This window comes from Vicugna pacos, chromosome 26 (genome assembly GCF_048564905.1).
Source record: "Vicugna pacos chromosome 26, VicPac4, whole genome shotgun sequence".
Lineage (NCBI taxonomy): Eukaryota > Metazoa > Chordata > Mammalia > Artiodactyla > Camelidae > Vicugna > Vicugna pacos.
This window is the reverse complement of record NC_133012.1, coordinates 24,910,151-24,932,761: the sequence shown is the minus strand read 5'-3', so window position 1 is coordinate 24,932,761 and position 22,611 is coordinate 24,910,151. Positions and strand designations below refer to the sequence as shown.

Below are 22,611 nucleotides of genomic sequence, written 5' to 3'. Positions count from 1 at the left end.
AAAGTATACACTATTTTCCACAGTTTACAGAAACTGACTTAGAAGTGTTAAGATTATACATCTCTTCAGGTGCAGTGCTAAATTCAAACCCAGTTCTGACCCCAAAGTCCATGCTGTTTCAACTATCAATGCTCTCCAAAAATAAAATAAAATAAAATAAAATAAAATAAAATAAAATAAAATAAAATAAAATAAAATAGAATGATTAAAGAAGGCATACTTGAATTATCTGGGAATCAAATTTGGGCCCTTTCACTCCCTGAAAACACTATTTCCTGGTGACCTATGCAAAAAAAAAAAATCAATAAAATGTATTCCTACAAGGCCTGGGAAGAAATGTCTATTTATTGGAAAGAAGTTTTCAGGCAATTAAAAAAATATCTGATAGTTACATATGATCTTGAAAACAGTAATTCTAAAAGTAAAATTGAACTAGGTTAAATACCCAAACTTCCAATTATAGATGGTTCTTACTCCTCTTTTCCCATTAAACTGGAAATATTTGGAAAAGTTAAACAAAAACCAAGTTAACTTCCGTCCCCAGGTGCCTAGTGACTTCAGTCAGTATTACTGCTTAAAATCAACAGGCTATGTTAAAAAAAAAAACCCTTTATATTAGTAAAATCCCTTTCTAAACACCTAGCAAGCATATTTGGCTACCCATAAAGTCTCCTTTCAGACTTGCCATGTCATTTCCAAAGCAAAAGGGTAAATCCTAACATTTCCAACATTGTTATTGTGGAAACAGTTTAAGACATTAGTCACTAGAATGATTTCCTAAATATATTTAACAGGTTTATTTGGCTACATATGAAGCCTCTTTTCAAACCTGACATGTTATTTCCAGTGACCTGAACGGGGTATTTCCCCGAGGAAGAAGAATGGAATAAAGTCTCAGTGCAGACTTTCCAAACAGAGAATGAAAACAGTATCTAATATGTTTTCAACTTTGAAATTATCCGTTTCTATTAGAGTGTCCTCTGGACCGCTGGCCCTGAAAAATAACTGAGCTCCTGTTTAAGCCAGACAGTTGAGTTGGTTTAGAGTGGTCAGGATACAGAGTTCAATGAAAGCTCTGGGCATCCCACCGGAGCCGGTGCACATTAACGTCTGGTTTCTTCCCAAACGGTGAGCACCTTCTCCAGGGCCCTTCTATCCACAGAGGAGCCGATCGTGATGTGACTTCCGAGGTACCCACGGGAATATGCATTCCTTCATTCCCTCTGCCCTAATGCAACATATTCTTATCTTTCACTCAAATGAAAGAGCAAATAACCTATAAACATGTAAAATCTACTTCCCTCAAGGAAATTTACTTTAAAAACAAAAATCAAAACAAGAATCAGTGCTTAGAATCAAATAATTAAATTCTAATGTGGACTATTTTGAAACATCAGCATGTGTGACAATTGCCCCTAAGGCAGATTAAGAAGAATAATTTAAAACGTTAAGGATAAATAATCCAGTTACAGGGGAAAACGTTTAAAATCATATAAACTGGTCCAATCTTATTAGGGTATCAGATGATGGGCTATGGAAATTAAGCAAGGTAAATACTTGAACTTAAAACATTCTTACAATAGCTGTTTTCTTCTCTGTTTGCAATGTCTTTTCATGTCAAATTCCCATTACGTTTGATACAGTCTGCTTATTAAAAAAGATGTGTTTAACACATGTAGGATTACAAATTTGAATAAGAACATCGAAGGGCAAAATATTAAACATAATGAGGAAATAATAGAGAAATGTGCCCCAGGTTTCCATTAGCATCAGTAAACACATGTTTACGATTTTATGTTTCCTGTTTTCCTTTTTCAGTGAGTAAATGTGTAAGACACAGGAAGAGATGCAGGCAGAAACACTGCAGGGCACAGGTGAAGATCCTTGTATCCGGTAGAGCTACCACGGACACTTCCCCAGGGAGAAGTAACCCCCGTTTCTCCGTTCTGAGAATGACACAGCTGAATCTGCACCGGGTTTATTGGTAGCGTGAAGAAATTTTAACCATCCGTCTCCCTCTTATGCTTACCTCTTCCCATTATCTCACAGTGTGTGATCTGGAAATCAGCACAGTAAGGTCAGGATGGTGGCATTCCCTGTTATCAGAGTAGCCTGTGATCTGACAAAAGCTGTCCCCCACTTTCCAGACAGACGCTGGAAGTGTCCACCGACACCAAACTGGTCTCACAAAGGGAACAGCTCAGTGGGAGGAGAGAAGGAACATGCTGGCTGAAGAAACCCCTGCTGTAGTTAAGCATTAAACAAGGGAGACGAATCCATTAGAAAGAAGTCAAGTGAAATCAGAACATTTTCTGTTTCCAACCTTACAGAAAATATAGAGTAAAAGGAAAACCAACACCAATATATTAAAGAAAAAATTTAAATAAAAAAGTTGTATTTTCTTAATGTGGTGTTATTTAATTTGTCTTATACTGAAATCTACATTACTTGAATATTTTTCAAGGTCACTAGCTTTCCCAAGTTTTCCCCTTCTGTTGCTGAACCTAATTTTGACATCACAAAATTAGTGAATTTAAACTCTTGTAATCTATAAATGTTTCACATAAGAATTCTGCCTCCAAAGTAAACTTTAATCTTTTGAATAGTCATAAGGTCTTACGTAATAACATTCACATAACTTAAAAATCAGTACTTCAGTAACATTAATCTTTCAGTTGAGTACGTAAGGATGACACCATGTTTGCAAGCGTGAGAAAAAATGAGAAATTTGAGGGGAAGAAGAAATCAAAATTAGAAATCATACTGACATGTTACAAACCAAACACTGCTACTCAAAGTCCATTATCCTTTCCTTCCTTACAAGGGGAGTTCCAATCCTCGGAAGTTGCCTATACTTCATTTCTCAGCTTCTCTTGCAGCTAAGGATGGCCAAAAGACAGTTTTGTCCAATAAGAGTAAGTGCAAACCTACTAGAGATTTCTGAGAAAGCATCTGCTTTTCTGTTAAGACACCAGACTCCTGTCTCCTAATTCCTCCCTCCTTGAAATCAGACACAGTGCTGGAGAGGAATCAGCCTTGCTGCAGTCACAGGGGGAGAAAACGTGGGAGAGTCTGGGACCCTGACAGCGTAACAGAGCTGCAGGTTGCACCAGCCCTTCACTCCCTGCTGGTGCGAAAAATAAACTCAAATTTGTTTAAGTCCCTGCGGTTAGATTGTTGGTACCTACAGCCAAATCCCACTTTAAATGATATTCTCAAAGTAGGTGTTGCACTCACCAGAGGCTGAAATAAAATTCTTTTAGGTGGGCGCCATAGCTATAAAAAACAAAAACAAAAAACACCTTTCTAGCATCAAAGAACAGAAGTAGAGGAGAAGCCTTGGGAAAAGGAGACAAAGAGAGAACAAAGGTGAATTTTTTAAAGTGTGAAGGCAACGGCAAATAGCAGAGGTGGTAAACAGTGGTGCAGGAAGAGCAATGGGGAAACACAACCATTCTTGCTTTAATTATAGCTGAGTCATTCAGATGAAGTTATGTATAATATACTTTAATCAATACAATAAATTTGAATGATTATACTTAAAATTGCTGACTTTCAGAAGTTCAGAAAATTCACTTATGAAGACAACCTCATTTCTTTAGAATACTGAATAAATGGCAAGAGGCTTTAAAAGTAAAATTGGTAATACATATCACATATGGTTGATTTAAAACATCGTTACTTGCAACTCTTGAATAATTTGTTACAGAACTATGTAATGTATAATTTAGCATATAATTTTTAACAGAATAAAACTGGATGTTAAGTAAAATCTCTAGGTGATATTCTGAATTATCAAACTCAGCAATGAGGGTGAAAATTAATTCTGAGGGTTAGATTTTAAATACAACAGAAAGTAATATGTAATTAATTATCTCCAGAAGCCAAAATCAAAGAATTTTTATTTCAGAAGACTGCTTATGATTCAGCAAATGTATATCATTTATCACTATACCAAGTATCTACATGTGTGGAGTTTGTGGAACTTTTATTTTTGTGGGGAAAAAAAAGTTTGCATATATAAAATGTACAATAGGGGAATATGAAACTGAAAGTTTAAATATCAAAGGATTTTAAAATTTTTAAAATATGACCGATTCTAGAAATCAAAATGATCCTCATATAAGCTGGGTAAGTAAAAATACACTTCAAGGTGCAGATTATGTCTTGAAGGAGTACATGAGAACACATGCTTTACTCAGCGTTACTTCCTCTGATGATTGCACCACCACAGATGCATCTTGATTTGCATTCTCTGGATTGCCAGGGAAGAGTGTCCCAGGCATCAAATGGTCCAGCCTCAGACCAGAACTAAGCTTTTAAAAACCGATGTGGCCAAAGTGCCCTGAGCAGAGGGGGTTGCACTGTAAGAATACCGCTCACTCACACATAGTCTAACCATCCATCAGATGGGAAGTAATGTGGCAGAAGGGAATTTAAGATCTTTGCCCAGGGGTGGAGGATAATAAATGCACAGCTCTAAGGGGAGCAAGTAACCCACAGGGACAAGGCTTGTCAAGCAGAAAACCTTTCATCCCTCCAGATTACTACAGCTCCAGAATCTTATAGTTGAGGAAAAAAAATCTAACTGAAAAAAAAAGTGTTTGTACATAAACCATTGTTATTTAAAAAAAAAACTTCCACTGAGGTTATATATCCGTTATTTATTATTTGATGGTGAATTTCTTCTCCAAATGTTAACCTAGAATTCTTCATTAGCATTAAATGGGCTGCACAGATTTAAAATTTGTGTTGGACAGAGTGTTTCTTAAGAATGAGTACTCTGCTTATTAGCCAACCACACTTTTGGAATCACTTCTACACATTCCACTGAGTTTTATAATTGCAGTTAAAATAGTTCATGTGGCATCTGAAAGTGCTTGCTGACAGATGAGCAGATAGTTGTCTATGCTGTGGATGGTATTTCCAGCTGTTTTAAGTTTAAATTAGCATTCTTTCCTAATTTCCCTTCCTGATGCCTTGATGACAAATTCAGGCTTGTAAAAGCCTAGAATCAAACACAATTTTTGAACAGTCCAGGTGTTTAATTATTCAGTAATCTGATGGAAGAGAATGAAAATACGTTTGCACATTTTTTTCCCTGTCATTTCTGAGGCTTGTCACCCAACTTTCTCTCTCTCTCTAAATCCTATGAAAATTCTCTCCCTCTGTTCCCTCTAGTTGCCATTGTCCAGTTAGAACTGGTCAGGGGTTCATCCCAAGCCACTAACACTTTCAACAGCAATAAGGGAGAAAAGGTATTGCCTTCCTAGCGGAACACTTATTTGTTTGGAACGTGGTTACCGACTAAGCCTTCTTGAAGTATTTACAAAATGTAAACAACAACATTTTAAAAGAGCCCTTCAGCCAGGCAAAGAATGTTAGATTTATAAAGATATTAAGTTATTTTCACTCAAAATCAATAGATTAAGGACACAGTACAAATTTAGAAAGTCTCTCCACCGTCTTGGGCTCACATCAATGATTTTAAAGATATTTGTCTACATAAGTCTAAAAGTATTCTTTTGATAAGCATAAAGTAATTTTTTTAAATGATAAGAGATTTTCTGATCTCTAGGGAAGAAAGTAAACAGGAAGAAAGGCAGTGCCTTATCAGAAAAGCAGAAGTTTTCCTATAAATCCCTACTAGATTTTGCCTTCTGGATCTCACTGGCCAAAACCATCCTATGGCCATGCTAGCTCCAAAGAAAGCTGGGAAACACTTTCTTTAAAAAAAACTGGATACAGGAGACCTCAAACACAGTTTGGTCCCAACTACGTTTAAAATTTCCAACTGACCCTCTGAATTTCATGTAGGAAGTAAGAACCAGCAGGGCCTGGGCATAAATGATCAACTCTGAAATGACAAAAAGCAGCACTCTGCGCCCCGTGATACCTCACAGGTGCTGCTGAGGCCGCCCGCACACCCCCCTTCCAAGAGCTGCAGCAGAAGGGATAGGGAACCTTTCGGGACAGAGGAGAGTCATCTCTGCCTGGTCCTGACCCCCCGTGGACCAAACCCCAGTGCCAGGGCTGTCTTTTATTAAGTAAAATACAACGCTGTGACCAATGATCATCATTACTATTGTCACTAGGTTATTAGTATTACTTGGGTTCGGTATATTTTGTCTGGCTTTGTCTTTTTGTTATGTATCAAAATGAACAACTTGGATTGTTAGGTTATAAAAGTTTCATAAAGTGTTACTCTTTATTGTCATTAGGTTATGCCTCTTTTTTATTGAAGCAGAGTCAATATACAATGCTGTGTTAATTTCTGGTGTACAGCATAGTGATTCTGTTTTATATATATATAATAATTATATCTAAATAATAATATATATATATATTCCTTTCCGTATTCTTTTTCATTATAGGCTATAACAAGGTATTGAATAGAGTTCCCTGTGCTAAACAGTAGGACCTCGTTATTTATCTAGTTTATACATAGTAGTTAGTATCTGCAAATCTCCAACTCCCAGTTTATCCCTTCCCACCCTCTTTCCCCTCTGGTAACCATAAGTTTGTTTTCTTTGTCTGTGAGTCTGTTTCTGTTTTGTCAATAAGTTCATTTGTGCCATTTTTTAGATCCCATATATTAGTGATATCATACAGTATTTTTCTTTCTTTCTGGCTTAACATCACTTAGTATGACCACCTTTGTTGCTACAAATGGCATTATTTTATTCTTTTTTATGGCCGAGTAGTAGTCCATTGTATGCATATATACCACAACTTCTCTATCCAGTCATCTGTTGAACATTTCTTATGTATCCTTTCATTAATGTTTTTAATTATGAACGACTCAGTTAGTGTTGTTCATTTCATTAAAATATATTTCATACTTTTATATTTATCTTTTAAACACATAAAAGTTTACATCTTGAAATTTTATAGATTTTTTTTCCCTCAGATCTTACTTAGTACCTTCAATCTGGCACACAGATAGCAGTAACTGCTTGGTGAAGAAATTAATAAATCTTACAAAGCAACAGATACAGATATAAAAGCAACTCTTGGTCTACATGAGGTATCAATTTCACAGTCAGAATGTGCCTAGAAATCTAGTTCTTTAGCTCTTTCTGTTTGAAGTTATTATCAAAGTCTAAATAATCCTTTAGATCAAAGAACTTGATGTCTAAAATGAAATAGATTTTTATTTTTCCCACAATTATAATCACCAAAATATTGAACTTTAATCAGAATAATGCATGACTAGGAACAAAACGACAACTGGGGAACAGAAGACAGTATGACTTCACATGCTGATGGTGTAGTTGTGGCTAACTCAGTTTTCTCGTGGTACATGCATTCACGGGTGAGCTTTGATGACTAAAACATGCTGGAAGTTAAATTTCTATTGCTATTTGCTGAAAGTCATAATTGGAAGCAAGAAAAACCAAGCCAAAAGTAATGAAAAAAATCTATTTAGGAAAAAAACAAATGATAGGACCCTCTTCTACAAAAGACTGCCCCTGGAGGGAAAATTGCTTCTTAAGATGCTCTAAATTCCTCCAACAATCAGAGCCCACAATCCCAAATTGTTTAGTACGATGACATCTGTTCTAATCAAACGCTGATTAAGTAGGAATTACCTAATTAAATAATTTTTATTAAATCATCTGGCCTTGAGAGTAATTTACTCTGTTGAACATCTAAAAACCTACAAGGGCTATTGTAAACTATATTCATCTCTTAATTACCAATCTTATTGAATAGATGTCAGGTTTTGATAACTAAACATAACCCAGATATATTTTAACTATGCTTCAACCTCCGGCTGCAAAACACTTGCTCTGATCCAAAACACCTTCTGCTCCACATGCATAGGAACCTACCTTCTCAGTTTCCAGTCAGAGTCTCATTTTCAAATATTCTTTCTCCTCATAAACTCTAGACACATCCCCAAAATTCTCTGATTTCAAATTTTAGCAATGGAATGAATCAGTCTGACAAAATTATTATAAATTTTACATGCTGCCAAAGACTAACTTCCTTCCTCACCACAAAAACCAAAAACCAAGCAAACAAACAAACTAAATGAGAGTTTGGAAAAAATTCTGGTTCTTCACACAAAATGCATATACTATATATATACACATACACACACGTATATACATACACATTTATAGATAGTGTGTACTTCTATATTTATTTATGCAGTATCTACACTAAGTTTTTCAAGCCATAAACCAGCTAATATTACATTAAAATCAAAGCCATCATAATCTAAAAAGATCATTTACGAATCCAAATAGTGCGAAGGTATATTGAGGTGAAATGACAACAGGGAATGTAAAATCAGATTTCCCAGAAGAATTTAAGTTCAAATTTAAATCTTACTCTAAGAAAGTCTAATCTCACTATAAATGTTAACATTCTTTGTAGCATGACATTTATATGTTGTAGTAAAAGGTGGTATAAACAATGAATAACTCCTGGCAGTGTGGGCATACATATTTTGTAATGAGGAAAACTTGTCTGCAGTGTACTTGAAAATATTAAAATGCAAAATATTATACATGAGTAAAAAGATGGAATAAAGGGAAAGAAAAGGATGTGCAATTTATACAGAAGAGTAAGTAAATGTGTCTGAAATTTTCGTTTATAAAAGGTGTTCCTGTATCTGTCAGTCCCCAGGGGCATGGCATCAGGTGGAGTACTTTACTTTGGAGTGAAATGTTAATCTCCAAATCAGGAATCTTTTTAACCTTCAAGGGAGACCAGGATCCTGGAATTACTATACATTTTCCCTACTGTACATAGGGCAGACCAGCTCATGTCAGTGTGAGAGCAGAGCACTAAGATAGTAAGAAAGAAATGGATTTAATGAACTAAAGTGATAATAGTTTATGCTTAGCAAACTAGAAACTGTTCTAAAAATAAGACTGAACCTGCATATGGATAGAATGCAATGTTCCACCAAACTACTGGTAAACTCATGCAACTTCAGAGATTTAGGTATGTCCCATTAGGACCCAGTGAAACTCATAGTAACACATACTGAAATCCGTGCTTAAGATATCTTGGTGATAGTTTATTAAACATTGAAAGGTTTTAAACATACGCATATTTAACTGGAACTCTGTAAGTTCAGACTACTGGCAACTGACTGGTTGGCATTTTACAGAGACATCTGTTAACACTCATTATAACCCATTCACTAAGCAAGTCTTTCACACTCAAACGTGTCACACACAGTGCATGTGGCACAGCACAGAGCTCATTTGAATTTCACAGATTTAATGTTAGCAATGCACATCTTAGTTTATGAGCTACCATTCTGATTTTTGAACAGAAAGTCGAATTTACACTAGTCTAAGTCCTTTCCTTCCTCCTGGGAGGAGGGATGGAGGGGTGGAGCTAATAGGTGAGAGACAGATCAGGTGTATGTGCTCCCCTCTCTTCCTACTGCAGACACGCTGTACAGGTGCAATAAACTTAAAAATCAAAGCTAAGGGCAATTTTAATTAAAAAATTGGCACATTAAGGCAAATCTGAGTCTCCGGCGCTTTCTGCTAGAGGAAGTTGGAGGGTCCCTGGTGTGACTTGCCCCCAGCTTAAGATTAAGAAGAGTCTGCACTGTCAAATCAGCATGACACCAAAAGGTAGTATCGATTTTAAACGTTTCCACCTTTCGTTCATGAAGTCACGTGCCGCGGTATACCATACTACAGTAACATGACTACATACAGTCATCCCTCGGTATCGGCGATCGGTGGGGACTGGTTCCAGGATCCCCGCAAACACCAGAATCTGTGGATGCCCTTATATTACAAACGGCGTAGTACCGCGGCCCTCCCATATAGTCAACCGACTGGGTGACTGTGAGGTGGGAACCTGCAGATACAGAGGGCTTGGCTGTACGCTATGCTCTACGGCCATGGCATGGGTGTGTTTTCCTAAAGTAAAACAGAACCGGTCTCTAACACAGCAGGATGTTTACCGCTACCCATGTTTAGGAGGGAAAAAAAAAAACCATTTGCACTAAAATGTATGACATCATTATTTGCTTAATCTGTGTATCTAAAGCAGCTTCAAATTACCCAAATTTAAGCTGGGTAATGTTCATGACTCATGAATAATTTGGCCTTGATAAAATTCTGATTTGGCATGGATGGACACCAAAATCAAAAGTCTGGGACTCAAAGAGAACAAACAATGAATCACTATCATTCCCAAAACTAAAATTTTGCCTCTGAGACGAAGGAATTTGTTTGTTTTTCAGGGAAGTCATAAATGTCATGACCCCAAAACAAACATGAATCTAAGTAAGTGTTCCATTTTTCAAAACGTAAACTTGGAAGAAGACTTTAAAAAGGATAAAGTAACTAAATGCGCACAACAGACACAAACACCAACGAAGGAATTAAAAACGTTCCACGTAGGCAATGATACTGCAGTAAAGGAAATCACAGTGGTTCAAAACAGTTTCGCATCTGGTACTTGATATTAACCATTTCCAAGAAACTTTGAGTGAGAGGAAGCAACAGTGTCCTTTTACAGATTATAGGAATTTAATGATAGAATTCAGGGCAGCTGAGTGGTCACTCCATCTGAAACTCAAGACCATTTTCTCTGAGATTTCAGTTTAATTTGCCAAATGTCTCCATTCTTTGCTTGGAATCGAGGGGGTGGTTTGATATTGTAGGGAAAGACAAGACTCCATTTACGCATAAACAAGGAAAAGAAAAAGTGTACTATTTTCTTAAGGAAAGGTTGTAGGGCCATTAACAATATGTCTTTTTAAGTAAGTTAATTATTTTTGCCATTTCAGGAAAAGGCATTAAACTTTTGAACACCAGTTGGCTGAGGAGGTGATAAGCAGTCAGTTTTCCATACGCCCAGCCAGTTCCCAGGAGGGAATAAATGCTACCTGTCTTGGAGTGGCACCAACTCATATTTTAGAATCTTCCTGAACAACCACAATGTCAAAGTCTGCTCTTTTGTTTTGTTTTGGAAAATGTTCACCCATTTCAAGCATTTAAGCAAGCTGGAAGCAAAAGTATTATTAATTTTATGAATATTTCCTCTACATATAAAAGAATATTAAATAAGCAATGTTATTTTAATCCTATTCCTGATGCCCCCCAAAATAAGCATAGCTGTTTTATTAGAAAAATTAGGATGAGCATGAAAAACTACTGTGAAGAAAGTAGCTTTACATTACAATTTTAAATTGAATAATATAACTGGAGAAATATAACAACACTTAAATATAAGTCTTCATTTTATATAATTACATACAGTTCTAGTCCTAAAATAAATACAAAGAAATCACTTTAAAAAATATCATACCAGTATCTCATATAGATTTGTATGGATAATGTACATGGATATGTAAAGACTTGTATAGATAATGTATTATCTAATTCTTTATTCATTTACATATTGCTGAGTTATCTACTTAGTATTCAATCCTTCCCTTCAGATTCAGTCCGCAAAAAATTCTGTATACATATGTGTGTGTGTGTGTGTGTGTGTGTGTGTGTTTGTGTGTGTGTGTGTATAATATTTGATCAACAGTTCCTAAAATACTCCAACTAACATCTGTACTGGAATCCTAAGGAAGTGAATGCTTTCAAGATGTTATTGAGTAAAAACATGTTCTTAGCTCTTGAAGAGCTGGGAACTGTGTCCATGACTTACCCTGAATTTCCTCTTCCTGCCCACTCACACACTTCCAAGGGCTCCCCCAGGACCATCAAGGACCAAGTTCAGCACCAAGAAATTCACAGTGTTCACTGACTATCGTAGAACCCTCAAGCAAAATCAACTATTATGAACAAATCAGGGAACTCAGGTAACCCAGACTTACCCTAAGAGAAGGAAAGTATTTACTCCAAGATTCATCTCAGTGACAGCACAGAACAGACACTTTGCTGGTTGTCATTCTGGAAGAGCACCCCAAAGGAGAAGGGCAATCATGCTTTCTGAACAAATTTACCCAAGTTTAACTCTTGCAAATAACCTGGTACCATGACATTTTCATTATATTTTATTTGGTGAAAGTATATTTTTCATCGTTTCGATATTCTGGGATGATTTCACTGTAAATTTAGAATGCATATGAATATCTCTCCTGTGCCAATTAATAATACAAAGACTTGAGATGTTTACATATTAAAGTAGCAACGTTAGCCTGTTTTTAAACAGAGATTTAAAGTTGAAGGTAATTAGGCTTTGAAAGTATTCAGGATGACTTCATGTGAAATTATACGGCATTATAACGGTCTGGGTACCAAAGTCTTTTTTTACCCAGTGACTTAAGGACAGAGCACTTTAGGGCACGACCATCATCCCCTTCTCCTGGATTTGGTGGTCTGTGGCCAGAGCTGTCTCCCTCAAGCTCAGACACAAACCCAGGCACGCAGGAGAGGCAGAAGCGTATGATAACAGATCTACAGTACATAGCCTTGCTACACTGAATGATTAAACACCTTGGATTTTCCCCAACTGTCGCAAAATCAAACATCCTGTTCCCATATTGTAGAATTCAGGAAAGCTGTCAGTACGCTTATAATAAAAAACATGTCATAAGTTAGGTGGGAAGGTGCTGAAGAATCACTGTGAAAAATATCACAGCTACATCACATGCCTAGGAACAGTACTTAACATCTATGGTATTTTTCTGAGGATGCAGCCCATCTGTTTAACAAAAAATGTACAGAATGCTTACTATATACCAGTCATAATTCCAACAGGGATTTTATACCTACCTATAGATATTTTAAGTATATATAGTATATGCATGTATTTGTTCCCAACCTTCACCACTTACAATAAATGCATTACTACCACGTAAAAGGTGGAGAAAATGGTAATTTGGAGACCAAGTTTTAGGGTAAAATAAATTACAAAATAAATGGCTAATTAAAATCTTTACAAGTACAGAAAATGGCAAACCATGTCTTTCTGAGTTACTCCAAAATAATTATCTTCCCCCTGCTTGTCCAAACCAGGACAATGCTGAAGCTGACCTTGTTGTGTAGTCTGACTTTCAAACCCTGAAGTGTTGTTACACGAGGCTGTGCATCTGAAGACTCCCTCTTTCATTATGCCCATCTTATAATAGTTGTCTTTTGAGGTTGAGTAAATTTTTCTGCCACATTAAAAAAAATTATAAGAGTAACTACAAAAGAGCCATACGATTCACTCAATAACTCATTTCTGCCCATTTTCTGCTCTTACCGCTAGGAGAAATACTTGTAAGCAGATGTGCAATGAAGGAATTGCCAGGACACTTTAGTGTTCTCTCTCTCTTTTTAAAATTTCCAGCTAACTTAGGAATAAATATAAACCATGGAGAATCTAATCTCATATACTATGATTTTTAAATATTCTTTCAATAGATTGTCTAAAAATGTTTGGCTAGTCAAGAAAGAACACCTAAAGCTACTGTCGGCGGTTTGAAGAACCATTAAGAGCTGTGTGTGTGTGTGTGTGTGTGTGTGTGTATCTAAGCATGACCACTGTTTACACTTCTTGCTCTGTTTGGAATTCCAGCCCTAAGAGCAAAGATGACTGTTGTTAATATATTGTATAAATGTTTCTGGACAGTACGGTGATGGTGCTTATGTAAGTTAAGTGGTCATCACCATCATCATCAGAAACCCAGAGCACACAGAGGACTTCAAACAACGTTTATGGGTCCCAGACACGTCAAGGAAGCTTGCAATTGGAAGTGCCTTCTGGGAAGCTGTTGCCCAGCTTCTAGTCCACTTTTCTTGACACTTCTGCAAAGTGACGCCAGGGTAAGCTCCTGAGAACACAGCCCTCAGCATATCACTGAAGAATCTTCAGTGGCTCCTGTTGCTTTCAACCCAGTCTCAAACCTAATTCCTGCTCTTGGGTTTCTTACACTTTCCACAACATTCCCCTAGGATTTCCTTAAAGCTCAGGACTCTTCAGCCAGAGGGGTCTGTTCCCAGGTGCCCGCTGACCACCCTGCCATTACTAACCTCTCTACCTAGCTCTCACACTTCAATATCCTCTCACCCTTTCTACAACCAGCAACCACCCACTTTTCACAACTGACACAACATCACCCCACCTTTCCTATGCCTGCCCATGCAACCCCCAGATGCCCAGCCAACAACTTCTGGTAAAGCAGGAGACTCTCGTGCAAAATCTCCCATACTGTCTGCATTCATGGTTTAGCTCTGGTATCATAGCTTAATTTCTGGTATTTTTAATGAGTAAGTTTCTTGTTTCTCAAAAACCACAATATGCTTGTTATCAACAGGAATCAGTCACTCTACATTTATAGACAGGAATCAGTCACTCTACATTTTTGCATCATTCAGTGCATTGTAATTTCCTGCTTAGAACTGAAGCTGCCACTAGTGAAAATTAATTAAAATGCCCTTGAATTGAAGTAGATTTAAATATGAGAACTCGCAAGGAAAAGCACATAAGCCTGGTTCTAACAGGGAAAGTGGAGGTGGCGGTGTCCCTAGGGTCTCTTTCTGAGTCCTTCAATTTCCCTTCCAGGCTGTCCCTGAGGTAACAGGTGACTGAGGAAGGGAGTCCATGGAAAGGACCAGCTCTCCAATCCAGTCCCTTACCATAAGCCCTTAAATTGCATGAACTTCAGATCCTAGAATTTTTCAAGAAATGCAGTATGTATACATTTTAATTCTCCCTGCCTGCCCTAGCAGGGTCCGTGGCAGCATTTCATAAATAAATACTTTTTCTTCAATGAAGTTTAGATACATTCAAATTTAGAGTATAAATGAAGACTATAAATAGCTTTATGTCAGGTCAGATCAAGGTCATAACACCAAGTAATTTATGAAAATGAGCTTTGGGGCTTCAGAATTGCACAAAAGGAATCATCAGGGATCCCTCCTAACACGTGAAAGCCACTAGGGCACTATCAGTACCAGGAAAGGGGAAGAATCCACCAACATAAGGTTATTTTAAGGCACCTATTTGATTCAGTGACAGATGCCCAATAAAGCAAAATAAATAAACACAGTTTTTTCTCTCTCCAACAGTTAAGCTACAAATTTGGGGAGGGGTAGTAAATTTGTATAGGAACCACTGGAATAATTTGCATGAGTACATTTCAGAAGAAACAATTACCCGGATAAATCTAAACTATTTACAGTAAATTTTTGAATTGCATTATAAATCAAGTTAACTATTATCTCTTATTGTTTAAAGTTCTCTGCTACGTCGGGTTTTTTTTAATATGAAAAGTTAACAATACCTTAATCCACAAGTTATACAAATCTGAAGTGACAAGTACATGTCTTGAAACACAGAGTAGGCCTGTGCAGTGTTTGGAGGATGTGTATCTCCAGGAAAAATCTAACTGGTGAAAAGTGGAGCCACACATGTACGTGGGGAAGTTGGCGGAGGCGTGACATCTCTGCCACTCAGGTCTGTTCTGTCCAAATCCAACCATTCCTGAAAGGTCACTGGACGTAGGTAAGATCACAATCTTCCACTTAAGTTATATTAGTTATATATAAGTATGCAGCCATTCCTACGAGAGTGCTATGGACGAGTTTACGATCTGTTTTTAATCAGAGGGTACCATGAGGTAAACCCTGGAAGGAAGTCCAAGTCTCTTCCAGACTGTCCCGTTGTGGGGAACTGGGGCCTAAAAAATCGTAACAAGGGGGCCCTCGCGCAGACCAGCACTTCTCTCTGTCTCCCTGCACACCGCGTGGCTCACAGGAGGGAGTGTGGACTATGGGTCCTTCCCAAACCTTGAAGGTGCAAACCCATTACCACACTTTTCTAAAATACATGATGCAAAAGTTTTTTTTTTTTAAAGGAATAGAAAAGGAAAAGTTTTACTCTTCCTCCTAAGTCATTTGGGTCTTAGGTTTGTCATCTTTAATGAAATATACTCATATCTATCTCACAGAGGTGCAGTGAGAAACAAAGTGAAATTAACAGATAGGCAGTCAGGCCATTGCAGGTATAACCTAATGACGTGGTATGTAAACGTCTACTCTGGATGTGGGCACGTGTGGCCCACCATCCAGATCCACCATCCAGAGGGTGAGCTGAACCTGCGAGGAGCCCTGTGGCTGCCAAAGATGGCAGCAATGCTGGGGTACACAAACCCTCATTCCTCTCGCTCCAGCTCCCATGTCCTGAACCAGCCGGGGAAACGGCATGCCAGGATGCACCCAGGCTGATCTCAAGGAGACGAAGACCTCCCTCTCAAGGGCCCCAGACCTGGGGGACCGGAAAGAAATGTCCCAAACCCACACCCTCCACCCTTCCCAGATCAACTCCGAAGGACACGAACAGAGACGCACTGGTCTCACTGATATCAGTAACTAATTGCTTCCTATAAAGCAATTTTGCCGATTATTAACTGTCTAGTGAACCAGTAGCTGACATCAGGTGTTTACAATTCAGAAGAAGGAATGCAAAGAAGTCGAAACCCAAATGAAAGATGAACTGAGCTTTTTATATCCCAAGCCATACATCCCCAGCAAACTTCAGAGTAAGACAAGAAATTGGCCACTTAGCCATATACTCTAAGGAATATTGTAAACATAACAACCATAGAATTGCCATTAAAGAATCAGATACCTGGGAAAAGGGGACAAGACTCCAATTCTTGAGCTACACCACCCTTTGTTCTCCTCTTAGGGAGTCAAACACTGAGCCTCTAACATAAATTGATGGAGAATGAAGCAAAGAGAAGAAGATTGTGCAAAGGTTTCTGCTTTCACAAACATTCCATGTGTCCCTAATATTGAACTTCCTTTCTGAAGATTGACAGTTGGTTGCTGCCAAGAAGCATGAGAATTTGAAGTACATCAGAGGAACGTCATGGGTACTGCAAACATGAAGCACGGAGAAGGCTGCAAGTAAATGGCTAAAAGTTACAGCCACATGTATGGCCTATTTTTACTTGAATAAAATGTACCTTCTCATTCCCGATGCAGGGTAACAGGATATGCATACTTTTAATTTTCCTTTAGGGATTGCAATAAGACCTGTCAAATGCTCAAATAGTCCTTTAAAATATATTACACAGTTTAAATCCTTCCCATGCGTGACAATTATTTTTCTTTAATGGGGTGTAAGCATATAAAGCTGATTTTACTTCTCCAAAGAGTCCTAAGTTTAGTAAAGTCTTAAGTGACTTACGGAATCATGCCTCATCTTCCAGCATCCATCCCTGAAAACTAGTCTCTTCTCTTCCTGGAAGTGCCCTAATCCTACAACTAGGACCAACATTTTCCTATGATTAAAACATTGATGCAAGGTTAATTTCTTCCACTCCCTTATCTTTCATACTAATCAGTCACCAGATCTATAGTGTAGCACCTGTAACAGCTCTTCCTGTGTTCCCACTGCCCCCGCTCTGTGCTGACTATGCCTTACTGCCCTTCCAGGCTATTACTATGGCTTCTCAACTAGATTAGGACCCCGGGAAAAGTTCTTCTGACCTTGAATAAACCCCGTAAATTATTTCAAAAGTCTTCATACTATCTATGCCTTTCAGGTGCTTCAGTCATGAATAACCCCTCCAAGACCCAAAGCATGACATTCAAATTCTGTAAACTGGTTCAGGCCATACACACTGTAACCCCATCCACCTCGACAAACTTATTCTTATTTAAGGGTCTTCACTGTTATCCTATATAATCCCACGGATTCATTCAAATAGTTCTCCTTGTCTTCTCACCTCTGCACGCCGTCCAAGACATGAAAGGGACCCCTGAGCTTGATGCAACAATCTGCTGGAAGTTCCTCCCGAAGTTACAGCTCAAGTTCTGCCTTACATCAAGGCACCCAGACCAACAAGGCCACATGAATGACTCTCTTGCCCAGACTTGAAGACACAGACAACGTTTTGGTATCCTTCCCCTGATAACTCACAGTATTTTTGTGTTACAGCCTTTATTTCTGTTCTACCTGAGTTGTAAGCTCCTTGAAAAAAGAAAAGATGGCTTCTGTCTTTTAAGATGCCCCATGCCTAATACAGTACATTGCAAATGTGACAATTATATAATGAAGATGATAAAAAACAATGAAATTAGTCATTGTTACATATGATGGATCAGTGAGTCTAAGACTGTCATTGCATATGAGAATGACTTAGGATGCTAGTTAAAAATGTATATTCCTAGACTTAAGTCCATATATTTGGTTGGTCTCAGGTAAGGAGAACAAAAAATTAAAGATCTCTAGGGAACTGTGATGCAGTTAGCACAAAGATGATATTTTGAAAAACATCACCACTGATTAATTTGACATAAAAAATAAAACAAATACAAAATTATGCAAAATTTTAAAAAGATGGAGAAATAAATCTGGTATGTTGCAAAATGGTTGCTATTATTAGAAAGTCTTGTGATAGTCACTATATGTATTTTTACTATGTTAATTAAAAAATGCTATTCTCATTAAAGCAACTGGTATTAATATTAAGCTGATCTATTTTTAGCACTGAAACTGTAAATGTAGGTATAAAGTTATGCAAATGACTGAAAATAACATGTTATATTTTTCTATGCAATAATATTAGATTCTCAAGAGTATTCACTTAATTGACACAAGATTGTAAAATCTTAAAGCTTTCTTTTGTTGAGTTCAATCTTTACTAACAATGGCATTTGTGATGTAAGATATGCTTTCCTTGCATTTATTACTCGAAAAATATATAAGGATCTAGGTGCTTAAACTCTCAGTCCAACCAAGTTTTTTGGAATAAAAGGATATTTCATGATACAAAGTAATGAAGTAGTTCTTCTTTTTGTGAATCATAAACCAACTTTTCTCCTAAAACCAAACTCAACTCCAGCCAACTAGAGTCAGCTCTATCTAATCTCATGTCAGGAAATGATTGTAGCTAGTAAGCTAGTGCTTTTTCTAGGTTTTGTAGTTTTCTTTAGTTTAATGATAATTTTAAATATTTCCTATTTTTCCCCATCATGCCCAGTTAACTTTAATTCTGTAATAGACCATACTTTGCTTGCCTTACTTTTCTGATGTTGACTCACTTGCACTAACATCCTTCAGAAAAACACTTTAGGGGTTTTTAGTAAGTCATATATCCATGAATAATTAAAAAGAGGAAGCTAATAAAGGCAAATTTGGGTCAAGGGACAAGGAGATCTTGTTTCCACTTGTGATTTTACCTCCAATTTTTTGTATGGCTCTCGGGATGGGGTGAAGGATGGGATGGCTAAACTTGGTTCATAGCTTGTGAGCTGTTTTCTATTTTTTTAAATATTAAAAAATACTTCCTAAGTGTAAGTTATTAAAAAATCTCTGTTGGGGATTATGTATATCTAGAGTCTTCTATTTACTTTCTGAAATTTCCTCTTGGAGTCTATGCAGATCACAGAGACTTAACAATCAGCTCCTGTCCAGGACTAACATCTCAGTGAGTTGCTTGTTTAGTCCACTAGGGAGAGACGTGGAGCCTCGGAACCCTGGCATTTTCATGGCCAGTAGACAGCAGTTTTGCTGAGGGCATTAACCACACATGCCTTCTACAGCGTCTACCCAACCACTGGGGAACACTTCAGTGCAGGAATAACACTCTGCCCTGCGGTCTGTTGAACTCGGAGACTTAAAACGATGTTCCATCGTGTGGAAAAGAGTTCACACTACATACAGAATACCAACCCATATTCACCATATAGAACATATAAAGATGGCCAAATACGAAAAGCCCAGAAAAAGTGCAAACATTTTCATGGCAAAGGTAAAATCTGATTACCAGACCAATGAAGACAATTTTGAAAATGGAAGTAAACGAACGTGTACCCTCCAACCACACACCTGCACATCACACAAGCGCGGTAAGCACAAGCGCATGCGTACACACGGGTACATCTATTCAGGATCCACCGGGCAGTTAGCGACTCATACCAGCTCTTGGCTTAACAGGACAGGCTTCTCATTTTACTTCCTACTTCACCCTTTCTCACTGTAAACCAAAGTGAGTTATAGGCAAGAGAGGAGTTGCCTTACTAAGTCATACTTTTAATAAACAGTTTGAACTCTGCAGAAACAAAGTGAATCGATATCGTGAAATTCAAGGCATTCAAATTATAGGACATGTTAGTGAGTCTAAAACTGCATTTTTTTGTGGCATTTGAGGACAGGGAGACTTTTTCATGACAACAGTTCTACCAATGTAAATATTTGTGTTGAAAATTAGTTTACAGTTCACATAATGCATTCTTTCCTGCTCTTTCATGTCCATGGTTTTACTCATTTTTTTCTTGACTCCATTGAATGAAAAATTCCAATATTTAATCCCCCCCAAGTATAAGATACAAAGGTATTTTGGTTTTTAAAAATTAGTCTTCTCAAATTTTTTTTTTAATGAAGGTACTAGGGATTGAACCCAGTACCTTCCTGCAAGCTAAGCACACACTCTACCACCAAGCTGTATCTCCCCTCCCTAGGCTTCTCAATCTTAAAGCCTATTTCAAAATAAAACTGGAAAGGCAATTTAATTTCTACCCATTCAGTATATGTTAATCAGTAAAGTCAACTCAGGGTTGACAGATACACACCATCACTTCACCTGCCATGAGCTGAAATAAAGCGCTACAGTATAGCTCCAGCCAGGAGTCCTGCAAGTGTGTGAACTGAGACTTCCCATCTTGTGCGGGACATAAAACTTCTTCAGGAGTTCAAGAACTCTGTGAAGCATTCTCTCCCTCCTATGTCAGATCTGAACTTTTTAGGTAAATATATCCTCTTTTAGAGGAGCAAGTAAGAAGCAGGCACACATACACGGTATCTGAAAATCAGAATGCCTCAAAAGTATCTTCGCAATATTTCTCAGGCAAAGACTTAAACATCTCCTTTTAAAAAAATAAACCAGCGAACAAAATCTCCCTTACTCTTCTGTGCTTTCCGACCAGATTTCAGAAATGCAGAGTTTATGAAGCTGAAAAGCCAAGCCTGATTATGATCTACTTGAGATTCTGCTGCATCTCAAGTTTGACCAACTTCTCCAAGTGAATTTGAAGTCTGATGCCCTCAAGCCCGGTTACTAAATTCCTTTACACTTTTTTCTAAAATCGCGCACAGCGCCTCATGCTCCACATAAGAGGAACACTCCAGGAAAACAAGCCTCGGATGACTGGTTATCCAAGCCCCTGGAGCTGTTTGGAGTCGCACTAATCTGCCAGGAAAGAAAAGAACACTTCGGATGGGGTTGAAATCGGGCTCTCCGGGGCCGAGACCCCCGAGCGGGGTCGAGACCCGCTGGGCGCACCGGTGGGGACTGCTTCCCAGGTGGTCACGCGATCGCTGTCACCAGCCACCTCTCGGGGCCCTCCACTCGTATAACTTCCTTTCCTATTTAGTAACAACTTTCTTTGAAAAAAGGCAAAGAAAACTTTTCTCCCAGAAAGCGGACACTCAGCTCAGTAACTGTGGCTCCAACATGCACAAGGTGAAGCACGAGCCCCACACTCTGCACAGGTTCTGGGTCCTGGGCACCCGAGCCCCGCAGCCCCGCGCAGTCCCACGCCGCAGCGCGCCACCGCGCACCTACCTTGGCCTCGCCCGCGTCCGGCTCCGCGTCCGAGAAGCCGAGTCCCGACTCGAAGGCGGCGGCGGCGGGCGCCTGGCGCGGACCCGGGAGCAGCGCAGCGGCGAGCAGGGAACACGCCAGAGAGAAGAAGCCCAGCAAGTGCATGGTGGAAGGACCGCGAGCGCGCCGGGTCCGCGGGCGGGGCGGGCGCGGGCGCCCCTCTGCAAGGCTGCGCTCGCGGCTCGGCCCTTCCCCGAGGGCCGGGGGGACCCCGCGGCGAGCCGGCGCGGCGGGAGCGGGTCCGGGCTCGGCGCTCCCGACGCGGCGAGCCGCTCTCCCGGCCCGGGCCCGCGGAGGCGACAGGGTCAGGGCAGAGCCTCACAGGAAACCGGACATCCGAGCTCCCCGCGCGTCCGCAGCCCGCGAGGTGAGGCGAGGGCGCGGGAGGACGGCGCCTCGGCGTGCGCTCTGGGCAAAGAGGGGGGCCAAGCCGAGCCGCCCCGCGAAGTTCGGGCCGGCAGCGCCCCCGGAGTCCGCGAGCCCCCCCTCCCTCCCCTTCCCCGAAGCAGGGCGAGCCGGGCGGCCGGGGCGGCGGGAGCGGCGGCGGCGCCGGGGCGGGAGGAGGGCGGCGGGGCGCCGGGCGGCGAGGCCGGGGAGCTCGGGGCGCGGGGCCTCGGAGCGCCGGGCTGCGCGGCGGCGGCGGCGGCGGCGGCGGGCGCAGGGGCAGGGCATGGCTGACGCGCCCTCTGCCTGCGCTTATGTGAGAGAAAGCGGCCGAGGGAGGGAGCGTGCCGGGCCCGGCCGCCCTCCCCTCGCACTTGCCTCGGAAGCTCTCTCCCCGGAGCTCCCCGCGGCCCTCGCCGCCTCCCGGCGCCCCTCCTCCCTCCCCCGCCCCCTCCCGGGAGCTCGGCCCGAGGCGCGGGTTCGTCCCGGGGCCCGCTCTCTGCGCTCCGGCTCTGAGGCGACGGCCCCGCGCCGGGCACGGTGGGAGCGGGAGTAAAGGGGTGTGCGGGGAGGGCCGAGCCGCCCCTTTGTCCTCGGTGGCCCCCCGGTCGGCTCCGGTCCGACTCCGGTCAGCCTGGCCCCCAGCGCTCGGCTCGAGGTGTGGAAAGAGCCCGAGAGTCCCAGAA

General features: G+C 40.1%; 1 protein-coding gene across 1 annotated transcript in view; it reads right to left on the bottom strand.

Annotated features, from left to right (window-relative positions):
* Window positions 1–22,002, bottom strand: part of VEGFC (vascular endothelial growth factor C) — an 80,957-nt gene extending 58,955 nt beyond the window's left edge. Inside the window, exon 1 of the mRNA XM_072950506.1 lies at window positions 21,503–22,002. Coding sequence (XP_072806607.1) covers window positions 21,503–21,646 — 144 coding nt within the window. The 5' untranslated portion in view covers window positions 21,647–22,002. The remainder of the gene's footprint in view (window positions 1–21,502) is intronic.
* Window positions 22,003–22,611: the final 609 nt, after the last annotated feature.